At 51.2% G+C, this 13,857-nt stretch overlaps 5 protein-coding genes across 5 annotated transcripts; 2 read left to right on the plus strand and 3 right to left on the minus strand.

Annotated features, from left to right (window-relative positions):
* Window positions 1–105: 105 nt before the first annotated feature.
* Window positions 106–1,289, minus strand: BO88DRAFT_411472 (60S ribosomal protein eL13; the record flags this gene model as incomplete). The annotated part of the gene is made up of 5 exons (XM_025708039.1): window positions 106–540; window positions 680–838; window positions 982–1,028; window positions 1,134–1,167; window positions 1,287–1,289. The coding sequence occupies 5 exons, from the start codon at window positions 1,287–1,289 to the stop codon at window positions 106–108; spliced, it is 678 nt and encodes a 225-aa protein (XP_025566351.1).
* Window positions 1,290–1,854: 565 nt separating this feature from the next.
* Window positions 1,855–4,044, minus strand: BO88DRAFT_164907 (uncharacterized protein). The gene is made up of 2 exons (XM_025701617.1): window positions 3,841–4,044; window positions 1,855–3,767 (listed from the first exon to the last, which is right to left on the minus strand). Exon 2 carries the CDS (start codon window positions 3,709–3,711, stop codon window positions 2,275–2,277), a length of 1,437 nt encoding a protein of 478 aa, XP_025566352.1. The 5' UTR covers window positions 3,712–3,767; window positions 3,841–4,044; the 3' UTR covers window positions 1,855–2,274.
* A 1,635-nt stretch (window positions 4,045–5,679) lies between these two features.
* BO88DRAFT_165109 (uncharacterized protein) lies at window positions 5,680–9,018 on the plus strand. The gene has a single exon (XM_025701618.1). The coding sequence runs from the start codon at window positions 5,899–5,901 to the stop codon at window positions 8,887–8,889; it is 2,991 nt and encodes a 996-aa protein (XP_025566353.1). The 5' UTR covers window positions 5,680–5,898; the 3' UTR covers window positions 8,890–9,018.
* BO88DRAFT_401700 (uncharacterized protein) lies at window positions 8,959–10,318 on the minus strand. The gene has a single exon (XM_025705907.1). It carries the CDS (start codon window positions 10,247–10,249, stop codon window positions 9,143–9,145), a length of 1,107 nt encoding a protein of 368 aa, XP_025566354.1. The 5' UTR covers window positions 10,250–10,318; the 3' UTR covers window positions 8,959–9,142.
* Window positions 10,319–11,086: 768 nt separating this feature from the next.
* On the plus strand, window positions 11,087–12,592 carry arp6 (actin family protein; the record flags this gene model as incomplete). The annotated part of the gene is made up of 3 exons (XM_025705908.1): window positions 11,087–11,688; window positions 11,763–12,471; window positions 12,530–12,592. Coding segments are annotated over exons 1-3 (1,268 nt in total), but the record flags the coding sequence as incomplete, so codon positions are not given.
* Window positions 12,593–13,857: the final 1,265 nt, after the last annotated feature.

The following is a 13,857-nucleotide window of genomic DNA, read 5'->3' on the forward strand; positions in this document are numbered from 1 at the left end:
GACAAAGGTGAAAACGGAAAATAGAGGAGCGACGCCATGCCACACAAGGTACTAATCCCCGACTTGAAAATTGACCCGATCATCATTAGCTGTGATTCAAGATATCTATTTCTTGGCGGCAGACTCCTCATCAGCCTTGGCCTTAGCACGCTTCTCCCGGATACCCTTGTAGCGAGCCTCGCTGCGGGCCTCACGCAGCCGGCGATAAGCAGCCTCCTCACCCTTGGGGAGGTCGTCACGCTTGACCTCGGTGACGGCCTCAGCGAGAGTGGCGTTCTTGATGGGGAGGGCACCACCGACACGGGTGGTGAAGCCCTCGGTCTTGCCCTCGGCGAAAGCAGCCTTGGCAGCGTTGACCTCCTCAGCGGAAGAGTCAAGCTTCTTGAACTGACCGCTCTTGCGGGGGAAGAGGATCAGGCGAGCCTTGTAGTCCTGGAGGCGAGCAACATTGGCGACGAGCGACTCCTTGGAGTAGTTGACACGGCGGTGGTCAACGGCGATACCGACGGTGCGAGCGAGCTTCTTGGGGATACCAGCTTCCTATAGTGCGAGAAAAAAAATCGTGTAAGCCTCCGTCCAGTATGTTCGTCCTGCCCAGTCGCCAGGGCTAATTTCCAAGCGCTATCACCAGTTTCTTCTTGTCTGGTGACATTGTCTTGCACACAAGGGACGAATTTACCTTCAGCTCAGCAAGGGTGAAACCACGGCCAGCACGGACACGGCGGTTGTACTTGACGGTAGGGCAGCGCACAACGGGGCGCAGCTGGTCAACCGGACGAGGAGCAACAGCGGCGGCCTTAGCGAGACGGGCCTCACGACGGCGGTGCTTGCGGCCAGGCTATTGAAGCAAAAAAACACATGTCAGTCCACCACGCATATAGGTGAAAAATTTTCCCATCCCGTATTCTTTTCCAAATAGGCGAGTCGCTCGTTGTAGATAGGAATCGGTTGGGTAGAAAGGATTTATTTTCGAGAGCGTACCTGGTCGAAGTGCACGCGGACACGACGCTGCCAGTCCTTGTGGAAGTCTGAAATCGAAATCCATCAGTCCATATTATTCCAGCCGGCCAGTTGAAACCCGATATATTAAACAATGTCCACCATCATATCCTTCCTCGAGCAGGTTCACTCACGCTGGTTGAGAATCTGGTTGTTGTGCTTGATCGCCTATATCCACCAAGAGGTCCCAGGTCAGCACATGAAGTCTTTTGCGCAAAAATGGCGTCCGATCATCAATTTGACAATCTAGCGACGCCATCTGAGCAATATTGGATAGAATAACGCACCATTGTGACGGATGGGGATCAAGGCCGGGAGATTGTCGTCGTCGTCGTGGGTGGTTGCTGGTCGTATCTCAAAACTCCTCGTCTCACTATTAGGTGGAACTTTTTTTGGTGTGGCCAACCGCGCAGAGCCGCATCGCCTCGCTTAGCGAGCCCTACCCTGCTTACCCGTTTCGGAAGGTCACCCCCAGACTTTCTCCGTGGCAGAACGGCTCTTGGGAACTGGGACTGCCATCCAGACTCGACTAGAATGATTGGAGTCTTATGTTAAATGTGTATCTACGCCAACTTTTAGTCTCATTGCCCGGTGGTAGGCTCACTGGCTGCTGGAGTGTTGCGACTCAGGCTGTGCTTCTACTCTTTGCGACCGACCGCCTGTATTGTATTGTTCTTCTCTTGTACTAGTTGCTTCCAGGTAAGTTCGTTGCCGTACACGCTTGTTACATCGTTACACGCTGAGTAAGACCCATGTGACTTGGCGGTTCGACGGACTTGGAAGTTATTGGGAGTCCCTCTACAAGCCATCTACCAAAGCAGTATATGGAATTATTTGCTCGACCCATTGCAGATTATTACATCAATTAACAATATCTTATTCATGATGACATTATGTCCAAATCTGCCCAACTATTCGTATTGAAGCCATCAACATACTAAGAAACCATAGAGATACTCCTTTGTGATAAGTCCCAGAACCAGTTGCCAATAAGTCGTAGTACCCTTGGTAAAAACACCCGGTGTCCCATCGGATTTTACAGTTCATCATCATTCGTCACAGACCCCAGAAAGGGAAGAAAAGTACATAAGAAACAAATTCAAGATCCAAGCAGCACCCGCTTAGAATAGCAAGCATATCCAGCCGTAACCAGCTTTGACCCGCAAAAGTGATAGGCGACTAGGAGTCGTGGCGGTGAGGAAGTAGATAGTAGATAGACAGCCAGAAGCCCGGTATACGTGATACACACGCTCCATGGTTGTGCACGGGTCATGCTTATTTATTCCAGGTGTCAATGCCGAGACCCACCCTCTCCTCCGCTTTCATTTTCTTCGAAGTCGCACCATCAAAACTCGCCTTGCGTTTAAGACCGGTCGATGGACGCTCAACACCTGACTTCCTCACTTGACCGAACAATTTGGTCTGCAACAGTGTGCTGGACTTGGGTGCATTCGCGATGCCTCGGCTCTCACGGCGGTTGCTGAAAGCGTGGGGACGAAGCATGCTGCTAGCAAGAGCCCCAGCCTCTGATGCTGGGATGTCTTCCTCCGTCTCAGCTTCCTCGATGTCGGACGCCGATATAGTGCTGTCTCGATCACGGTGGCTATCATGAGAGTCCCTGCCCGGTGTGCTATATCGGTTCCCTCCAGAGGCCATCCGAGCACGGGACGGTGTTACGGGAACGGAGGCGAGTGTGTGGTTTCCACGCATCTGGCCATCATTATGCTGCTTATAAGTACGGTTCCGGTGTGGTGTGGATGTGACACTCGGCGATCCTCGATTGAGGACACGGTCGGCAGCAAGGAGTTGCGCAAACGGGTCATGGCTATCGCTACCGTTCATCTGATGGCCATCGTGCTCCACATAGTGAGGTACAGGCCTCTGAGGAGCTTGCATTTCTCTCTGGGGGCTGGGTGACATTGGACCATGTTCAATCATCTGAGAGAAATGCTTCCGGTTGTCTCTGATACGCTCTTTCAGCAACTTGTTTTCTTCCTCAAGAAGGTCTGACCTCTCCTTCTCTTGCTCAATTAGCTTCTTAGCCCGACGCAGCCGCCGATCAAGTGTGGCATTTACTCTTCCAAGCTCTTGATTGCGCTTAAGGGCAAGCTCTAGCTCCACGTTAGAAATCTGCTGCACTGCTTTGATTTCAGGTTGGCAACGACGGCTGCGATACTCAGAGCTCTGAATGATTTCGACCTCTCTCCTAGCAAGCTGATGCTCTACCTCGGCACGCTTGATAGCTTCGTTACTAGTAAACGATAGCAGACTATTTTGTAGCTTGAAGTGCAGAGCTGACATGCGAGCCTCTTGGGCAACACTCAACAGGTCTTTAGCCATCGCTCGGAGCTTCGACTCATCGGCGGTATCGAGATCATCGGCAGTAGGAAGATTCTCTGAGGCGCCATAGGCAACACAGAGGGTCTTTTGCATATCGGGAGGAGAGGCTAGCAGGGAGCTCGAAGTAGATCTTGACCGTTGGCGCGGGGCTCCTGGAATTTGTGATGATGGCGGCGGCGTCATATCAGATGAAGGTAGCGAGGGTGATAAAGATTTACTCTGGTCGGAATGTGATACCGGGATCCCAGCGCCTACACTCAGGTCGGGTGATGCAGACAGACTTGCACGTTGCATGGGCGTTGCGGGGCCGGTGATCTCTGCAGGAGGGGCAAGGGAGCCTTGCGAAAGCTGAGAATCAGGATCTTGCGACATGACAGATATCAATATGTAGAAACAGGTAAGTGATACCCGTCGACAGGAATGTTTGACTAGAAGTAGGTCAGCATTGGCTGCATCAATGCGTTGTATTGAACAGTTGTCGTGGGGCGGTCAGAGGCATACCAGATCCGAAACACGATCGATCAAGACTACGGCTAGTTTGAAGAGCTCGCTAGGATGAAGTTGATTGTTTGAGCTCGGTTGCTGTGTAGAGCCCCTAAGGGCAGAAGCGGAAAGAAGAAGAGAGATATCCTAGAAGGAGCAAGACCACGATGCAATTGAGGATTGACTGTCACAAATCGGATGTCCTCGAGTCGCTCTATGATGGATAGCTGGGTCGGTGCGCTTATCACTGATAGGGCCGTTGAAGCACGTTGGTTGGACCGAAGCAAGGCACTTAATAGGCGATAAGGAGGCGGTAGCAGAGAGTCCCGAGCGGAAGACCTAAGATAGGGGAGTGATAGAAGACTGATGGAAGACGTTTCCAAAGAGCAAGGGGAATCGGAGAGGGGTATTGCAGATGATAGAGATAGGTGAACAAGATGAAGGAAGTAAGGAGCGCGCCGGCGGAGGGACGGTTTGATGCCTTAAGGATGTTTGTTGCGGGCGATGCGCATTTCGGGGAGGCTGGGAAGTCGCTTGCGTTGCTCAGCCTCGACCAACCACGACCAACCACCCGCTCCCACGTGAGCCCAGCCGCGCGCTAATCCTTCACTTTGCCTGATCCAGCTAGCTTCCAGATCCGCGACGCTCAGAAAAAGGTAAACACAAGCCGAACCCCATGGGCCACAGTTATCGTCACTCGGGCAACCGATGGTACTGGATTCATATTGATCTTGATTCAGTATTTAGATCTTCTTTGATAGGTTCAATGGTTTAAGTTCTATCAAACACGGCCCAACATGCTTAGTTTGCCAAGTGATTAGCAACATTCCTCTCATCTCAAATCTGCCGTATGTCTACTCAGTAGAGAACATTATGGGGCTGTGGAATGTACGCTACGTACTCGTTTTTCTGTTATTTAGCTCCCCTGGTTTGATGGGAGATATGTATGATTTCAAAAGTGGCGATTTCATATACTAGGGTAGACAATTTCGACATAGAAGAAGTAGTACTCAACGCCCGGGGATCTGAATGGGAATGATTGGGAGATGATAGGGTTACCTCTTATGTGAATGCCTGAGAGATCGGGAGTCGACTCCAGAATATGTCAGTGTGAACATCTCAGAATTGACTAAGTAAATCGAGCCTGACGATTAGTTCATCCATAAAATTAATGCAAAGCTATTGGGACAGTAGGGTCTAGATTTGCGGACACCAGGCATTCCACGTGAGTTACTTTGAGGAAGTATTTTTCTAAAAAGTGCGAGTTTGGGCTTAAATTCCAACGCTATGACGAGGAAACTTAATATGAAATGTAAATATCACTAGTTGCATGATTTTACCACTTAGAGATTCAGACTTTGGTACTAGATTAGGCCTAAGCAAAGGTTTATTCGAACCATGGCATAAGGGCCGCGGAGCCACTAGTTCTTCCGTGTACTAAAGGAAGGCTCCATATGTGAGCATGACTTACAGATGATTTCTTGCTAGTGACAGGTTCGTTTAGCGACAGGCTGAAGAAGTAGTAGTGTCCACTATCTATTTATGGAGACTGTCCTCATGGATGATAATGTCAGCGACTTGTCACATCTTAAACCATCGTGCCTGCCCTTAGCCCGTACAAGCTGCACCATGGAGCTGCTATTGCTCGGTTCACAGATAGTATAGCATAGTATATGCAAGCATTTCTTCAAGCAGAAGGAGCAAAGTATATCTCAAACCCGTCCTGGGTCTCCTCCAGTTCCATCGGGACGATCACGCCGAAGTGGGGAGCGGATCAGGGATCTGGCGGCCTCAGGCAGCAGCATATGCGGCGATTCCCCCTCGTGGGAAGTTGTAAACAATGATTCATTCCGGTCTCGAGTCCCTGAGGACAGCGCACCAGCAAGAATCATCGCTATTGCGCCCGTGTATCGCACCATCCCGGTCCTGTTACTCAAGCGTCCCACTGCCACATCCAGTCGTCATGTCACTCTACCTGTGAGCGAATTACACCAACTATAACTCTCACAATCCGCACCACCATACCTGGCACTTTCGTCCACAAGTGCTTGATCTCCATTTTCATCCAACGGAAAGATGGATAACCCACAGAAGACCCCCAGCCGACCGAGTGGCATTCCTCGCTTGGCCTCCAGATTACCTCTACCGACGTCTGCCGCCAGTAAATCCCTGCGTCCCTCCCCCTCACGCGAGAAGCTACAAACCGACCCAGGTCTCCATGCCAGTCGTTTGAGCAGACCTTCTCAGGAGCCCGTCTTCAAAAAGCCCTTACCGAAATATACGGTGCCGAAAAAGCCCTTAGGTACGCAGCGACAAGACAGAGATATTTCTCAGACAAGGACAAGCGATGCGGGGGTAACAGAACCCGAAGGGGCACCAAACAACAAATCCCTTTATCTGGAAGCCGACTATGCACCGGCTCCAGCTCATGATGCAGAGCCCCGGGGTCGCACGCGACCATCACTGTCCGAACGAACAATCGAGACTCTTTCCCAGATCCCTCCTTCCCCTAGACCGCAGAGCAGACAATCTAGTAGTTTCTTCGGCGCTACTAGTCCCATGCGCTCACCGTCTCGTCCGCCGTCTGCAATGACAAGCTATTCAAGGTCGCCGTCAAGGTCATCTTCTCGCCAACCTAGTGGAAGCGACTATCTGTCCCGTCCATCCTCGTCCATGCGTCTTCCGTCGAGGAGTGGTCCATCGTTTTCTGCGAACAGTGCAGCATCCGATCAGAGCTCCATTCCAAATACAGATAGTCCATCGAAACTGAAACCACCCTCTACTAGGATAACACCCTACGGCCGGAAAAGCGACGTGACATCCGCTTCCAACCCTCGTCAAGCACCTACCAGGGTGTCTACGAGGCCCGCAGAACCTACTGTAGATGCTCCGCAGGAACGCCTCGAAGTGAAGAAAACCCGAAAGATCCAGCAGAGTCTCTCGGCCCAGCGGCCATCCTTGATGGGTTCACGGTCGCCATCGGCAAAATCCACTTCATCAGATCTTACTCCGGAACAGCAGACTGAGATGGAAACAAGAAAGGTCTCGAAATCATCTAGCGCTCTGAGGGAAAGTATCGCAAAGGCGAAAGCCGCGCGCAAGGCTGAGGCTCAGAAAGCCACGAAGCCGATAAATGTGGCCGATGGGTTCAATTTTGATACGGACGATCCGTTCAATCAAGGTCCTAAAGATCCAAACCATGGACTTCTGCGAAAGCGCATTGATGCAGGCCGAACTTCCGGTCACTTGAATATCGCGGCTATGTCTCTTAAAGAATTGCCAAAAGAAGTCATGACGATGTACGACTTTGATACCAATTCCACCTCCGATTGGTATGAAAGTGTGGACCTTGTTAAGTTTATCGCTGCGGATAACGAATTCACGGAGCTCCCCGATGATGCATTTCCCGATATCGATGCACACGAGCTAGACCCAGAAGTTGACGAAAGGGGAAATCAATTTGGCGGGCTCGAACTTTTAGACCTTCATGGCAATATTCTGCAATCGCTACCAATAGGCCTCAGAAGGCTGGAACGGCTGCATACCCTGAACCTATCAAACAACAATCTCAGTATGGACGACATTAATGTTGTTATGGACCTAGCAACTCTCAGGGATCTGAGACTTGCCAAGAACAGGCTTCAAGGAGGCCTTACTCCGGATATCGGACGCCTCAGCAACCTAGAAGTACTGGACTTGCACGAGAACTCCTTGACAGAGCTTCCTGGAGAGCTTGCAAAATTGACCTCCCTCCGAGTCTTGAATGTGGGCAATAACCAAATAAGCACTTTACCATTCGAAGAATTGCACATGCTCCCTCTGAAGGAGCTCCACGCCCCGAGAAACAAATTGAAGGGAACTCTTTTGCCAGCTTCGGTGCAAAAGTTCGAGACAGTACAGATCTTGGACGTAGCCAGCAATGCCCTGGTGAGCCTCTCGGAGAGCGAAGGCCTCGAACTTCCCAATTTGCAGACTTTAGCAATTAACACGAACCGCATCCAATCTCTACCCGATGTTTCATCGTGGCAAGCTCTCCTGACCCTGTTAGCGGAAGATAATAGTTTATCAGAACTTCCTCGCGGGTTCACTGACCTGAAAAATATCAGGAATGTGGACTTCACTGGTAACGATATTTCAAGGCTGGACGAGAAGATCGGCTTGATGGAGAGTCTTGTCACCTTCCGCATAGCCAATAATCCCCTGCGGGAGCGCAAATTTTTGAGCATGAACACGGAGGACCTGAAGCGCGATTTGCGTAACCGATGCGAACCGGAACCGCAAGATACCGATGACGAAGGTTCTGTTGCGACTCAGTTTACGTTGGCGCCAGAAACACCGGTCCAGACGGCCTCCTGGCAAATCAAGTCTGGTGGTGTCGTCGACAGGTCCTACACCGATCTGCGGGATGTAGAAGTACAGGAGTTGGAACGCATCGATTTCCACGAAGTCCGATGCCTCCAATTACAACACAACGAGTTACAATGCTTCCCTGTTCCAGCGCTCAGCATGCTCGCATCTAACCTAGCCGACCTGGATCTTTCGAATAACCCGCTCAATACTGCATCTCTCTTCTCTGGGACCCTTTCCCTTCCCTCTCTTCAGAATCTCACCATTACCGCCGCCGGCTTAAGTACACTTGAGCCGCTACTAAATAGCCTTACTGCTCCAGGTCTCACCTACCTAGATGTCTCATCCAACCGCCTATCCGGACCGCTTCCTGCCATGCGCCGGAGCTACCCGAACCTGACTACATTACTGGCTTCTGATAACCGAATCAGTAGTCTCGACTTTGAAGCTGTGCAGGGTCTACAGGTTCTAGACGTAGGAAACAACGATATTGGCGTCCTGCCGCCGAAGCTCGGCCTGTTAAGGGCCGAAGGGTCTAGCAAGAACTGGGGCAACGGCTCGCCCTTGCGACGCTTCGAAGTGGCAGGAAACAGTTTTCGGGTTCCGCGTTGGCAGGTGGTAGCCAAGGGGACCGATGCGGTTCTCGAATGGCTCAAAGATCGTATCTCTGAAGATGAACTACGCGAGTGGGAATCGGGCGACGAATCGAACGATGAGTAAATCTGCAGCATAATGTGAGATTAGGTACAACTAAGATCGAGGAGATCTGCTTGGGAGGACACTTGATTTCGGCTTCTTGACTCATGTATATTATACCATCTAAAGCGCACATACATACAAAGCATTGGTATCTAATAAATCGCAACCTGATCGTGCCTATGTACTCTCCCGGAAGACCTCACTGCTGCTACATGAACATATAACTCAAAACCTATCCTGGGGTTCAATTATGAAAGACGTTGCGCATGCCTATTCACTGCGTCGCATCGATAACAGACTTGCTAACTTGGTCCATGACCTTCAGCCAAGTCCTGGCCCAAGTGGTGAACTTGTCCTCCTTCTCTTGCGGCGCATCGGCAGAATCAGTTACATCCAAGGGAAGACTAGCTAGGTTGACGGCCTTGACGGCGCAATCCTTTGTCTTGCGCATGTATTCGAGGGATTTCTCTGTGTTCGCCTCGTACAATGCGCCGGCTACCTCGTCAATATGGCCAGGAATCTGCTGCAAGTATTTCATCAGGGATTCCAACTTGCCGACGAGTGATGGCGAATCAGAAGTTTTCTTTAGTCGGTTGGCCGTGATGGTGGGGTATATCTGGGAGACCGGTTTCAGGATCCGGAGAGCCGACTTCTTCTGCTCGTGAAGAGCCGCCGTATCCTCATCATCATCGTCATCTTCATCCTCCTCGTCATCCTCATCGCCCTTGCCCTTCCCGTCTTCGCTCAAAAGGTCATCGAAGAAGTCATCGCCCTCCTCATCGGGATCCCACTCCTCGATCTCCTGGACCGCATCCCGTACAAGATCTCTCCATTCCTCCACACGTCGAACCACAAACCCGACCACACCCTTCGCTGCGATATCAATCAGGACATCGCAGGAGTCCCACAAGCGCCCAGCCGCCACCGTGACCGCATCCTTCTCTGACTGCGACAAGCCGGCTTCCTTCTTCTGGGCATCATCCGCCTTGTTCGCAACCGTCTGGACCTCCTGAAGTAGTACTGTCGTTTCTTTCAGTGTTGTTTGGGTCAGAGCATGCACTTCGGATTGGAACGCCTTCGTGTGATGGGCCGGGGTGACGAGGAGTGCTGCGGCGACCAGGGAGGGCAGCACAGACTCATTCAAGGCGTTGATAACACTGGTGACAGCGGAGGGGGTGAAGGGGGAAGTAATCGTGAGGAGCGAGAGCTTGGTGGCTTGCGATTTCAGGGTTGTCGACGCAGCGGAGAGGAGGGGTAAAGCATCTTTTGCGGAGAGGTCGGTGGAAGAGGAGATATCGCTGGAAGGGGATGCAAGGGCACCCTGGAACTGTTCCAGGAGCGTCAAGCTCGTCGTCAAGGTGGATTGGAATTTCTGCGACATTTTAAAGCGATTGCGCTGTTAGGATCGAGCCGGTTTGTTGACTGGCTTATTGGAAGGAAAGCGATGCGGATGGACTGGACGGGCGGAGAAATTTGTTGTTGCTGCGGGGCGCCTTCAACTTTCCTTCTGATTAGGGTTCTGCGGGGTCACCTGCGGCTGGTTGGTTTGTTCCGCGGATGTGCCTGATATATGGATTGATGATGATGTCGAAGATGATATTTATTGGGGTTCGAGGTACAAATAGGCTTATATGTAATTAATTTGAGCATTAACTAGTAGTGGTATGATTGTAACTTCCAGCACTACACGGATGATTATAATTGCCTATGTGACTATGGCGGATAATCTGTTGAAATATATAATGACCAGACGACATAAATACAATCATCCTCAGCAAATGTAGTTTCAAGTTTCCAGTGACCCTATATTCAATTGCCTCATAGGACCAAAGAAACTACAAATTCCAATCCTTAATACCCCCCCCACCCCCTTCTTTACTCAGCATCCATTGCCTGACGGCGTGTCAATACTAACCATGGAAGATAACCCTCCGGACTTGAGTATGAACCATGACCGACACATAACCGACCACTACGATGATGAAAGCAACACATTTATCAGATATTGCAGGCACAGTAGTAAAACTCACCAATTTGATACCAAGGCATTCCATGTGAACGTAGATATAATATTGTACTCCCTGAGCGACCAAAAACCATGCCCTAAGCCTGTGCCCTCATTTACCGATTTGGAAGCTCGACAGCTTGGCATCTCCGATCGCCGACCGAAAGCTCCGTCGCGACCATCTTGGTTTTAGTCTTGTCTGCCTTTCTCCATCTCCAGCAACCCCCTCACCAGTTATTTCCCGCGCGTTTCACCTCTCTAATCAAAACCGCCCATGCCCTCTGCGTCAACTCTAATGACCTAACCCCCTTTTCCAGATATGGGCACCACCAAACCTCGCCCTTCCGGCCGGGCCTCCGTCGCCAAGGTCCAATCTCTCCCCGACAAGACATTCGTCATCGATAATGGCGCATACACCTTGAAAGCCGGCTATGCGCCGGACTCTGCACCTCCAGAGGACCAATCGAAAGCGCTCGCAGCTTGCACCGAAATTCCAAATGCGATCGTCAAGACCCGTGGCAACAAGATCTACGTCGGCTCTCAGCTGAACACACATGTGACGGACTGGAACGAGATGATGTTTCGTCGTCCCGTTGAGAAGGGCTACATTGTGAATTGGGAGGCTCAGAAGGAGATTTGGGAGCATTCGTTTTTTGATGAGAAGACCGTGCGCAGTAAGGATCTGCGGATTACGGATCCCGAGGACACGACGTTGTTGTTGACGGAGGCGCCGAATGCATTGCCGGCGCTGCAGAAGAATGCGGATGAGATTGTCATGGAGGAGTGGGGGTTTGGAGGGTATCTTAGATGCGTTGGTAAGGATGCTAGGTGGTCGTACGCTGACTGTTTGGAGAGGGTGATTGCTAACGGAGACGCGTATTGCATTCAGGACCATCGATGAACGCTTGGAATGATGTCCAGTCGCTGTTCGGGGATCCTATTGTGCAGGAGGCAAACACAACGGTGTCTCCAAAGGAATGCTTATTGGTGGTCGATTCGGGTTACTCTCACACCACCGTGACACCGATTTACAAAGGACAACCGCTTCAACGTGCCATTCGCAGACTCGACCTTGGTGGCAAGCATCTTACGAACTACCTGAAGGAAATGGTTTCAGTACGGCAGTACAACATGGTGGACGAGACTTATATCATGAATGAGGTTAAGGAAGCTGTTTGTTTTGTTAGCAACAACTTCGTCGGCGACATGGAACAGACGTGGAAAGGCAACCGCAAACGCGGCCTGCCGGACCCCAGCGAGGGGGTGATGGTGGACTATGTCCTTCCTGATCCCAATGCAGGCAAGAAGGGCTTCATGCGACCGCATGACGCTCTCTTGAACGCCAAGAAGAGGAAAGGAGGATTGTCGGGGGCCAGCGCGGAAGCACTATCGGAAGACGCTCTGGTCTTGGGCAACGAGCGCTTCGCTGTTCCGGAGATCTTGTTCACTCCCAGCGACATTGGCATGAAGCAGGCTGGCATTCCGGATATTATCATGCAAAGTCTTTCTGTTTTGCCTACCGGACTGCATCCCGCGTTTCTGGCCAACGTTTTGGTCGTCGGTGGCAATGCGCTACTCCCAGGATTTGTGGACAGACTGTAAGTGTGGCCTTGATATGTTTGGCGGACTGGCATCTTGTTGCTAACTGGGTGGCAGGGAGTCGGAATTGCGCCAACTGGCTTCCGCGGAATGCGCTGTCCGGGTGAAATGCCCGCAAGAGTAAGAGCTGCTGCCCTACTTCCTGACTACTGTCTCTTCGAACTACGAGCTGATGATCATAATCTTCCTATTCACAGTCCGATTCGCTCCGCCTGGTTGGGGGCGTCCCGATTTGCTACTAATAAAGACGAACTCCGGAAAGTCGCCATCACCCGGCAAGAGTACCAAGAGCACGGTTCTTCTTGGGCAAGTCGGAAGTTTACTGGTGCTATATAGAGTTCAGCGGGCAATGGCTGTCTTGTGGAGTTCAGGATTTTGCATTGATTGGAGTGTTACGGGGTTTGATGAGGGATGCTTGCTTTCCCTGCTTGCTTGCCTGGGTGCTGTTCGGTGTTTGTCTTCATACTTTTAGCGATTCTCTGTGATACCCTCGAACATGTTGGCCCATCCCAAGCCAGTGGAATTCATAGAACAATGTCATTATGTCATTTCTCATCGGGGATGGGCGATGATGGTTTATCATTGCTCAGAAAAATGGTGAGAGGTAGAAGCAGCGCTAGTAGGTCTTCATGCACTGTTCGACCGCGCAAGAGACCAAGACGTTGCACCGACGACCAGTCTTCGGACTGCTGTTGGGCAGTGGCTAGTTTAGTTTGGTGACGATCGGAAGGAAGGAAGGTGAGCGAGCGAGCGAGTGATTGTGAGTCATGGAGGGGATTGGGGGAAAAGAGTAGTAGTTTGTTGCGGTGAGGCTGGGATGGGCTTTTGCTTTGCTACCTGATCTTCTTTTCCTGCTCGCCCCGCAGTCGAACACGTCGACAACCTCAACCGACGGTCAACCGCATGGTCGCGCTCCATGCGCCAGCTTACTGTCTTTTCTTCGTCTATCCCGAATTCCGGTCGCCAATAGTCCTCATCTATCCCTTCCGTATTCTCGCGGTTGGTCGAGGAGACTAGCATGGACCAGGTGGTGCCCCGCTGCTCAAGGTCACCCTACAGCTGCACACGGACGAATGATGTCAAAGTCTCTAGCAGCAAGCGTTGTCTGAGAGGTATCTCTAGCAAATAATGGGCGGTGGACATGTGGCATTCGACTGCCTTACCCATGGCATGGGTCGCTTAGTTGTCGCGCGATATACCCACCCTCCTCTTGTCTGGCTCTCTGGTCATCCCGGATGATATGCCGAGCAGTCCAACAAACAACCCGAATGATGTCTATAAAGACCCTGGCAGCTCTCGCGCCGGCTGCCGGCGATTTTATGCTAGTTATTATCTCCTACCAAACTCAATTTACACCATACATACATATCTTCAGAACTACAACT

The sequence above is a fragment of the Aspergillus vadensis genome, assembly GCF_003184925.1.
Source record: "Aspergillus vadensis CBS 113365 unplaced genomic scaffold BO88scaffold_3, whole genome shotgun sequence".
In the NCBI taxonomy this organism is placed as follows: domain Eukaryota; kingdom Fungi; phylum Ascomycota; class Eurotiomycetes; order Eurotiales; family Aspergillaceae; genus Aspergillus; species Aspergillus vadensis.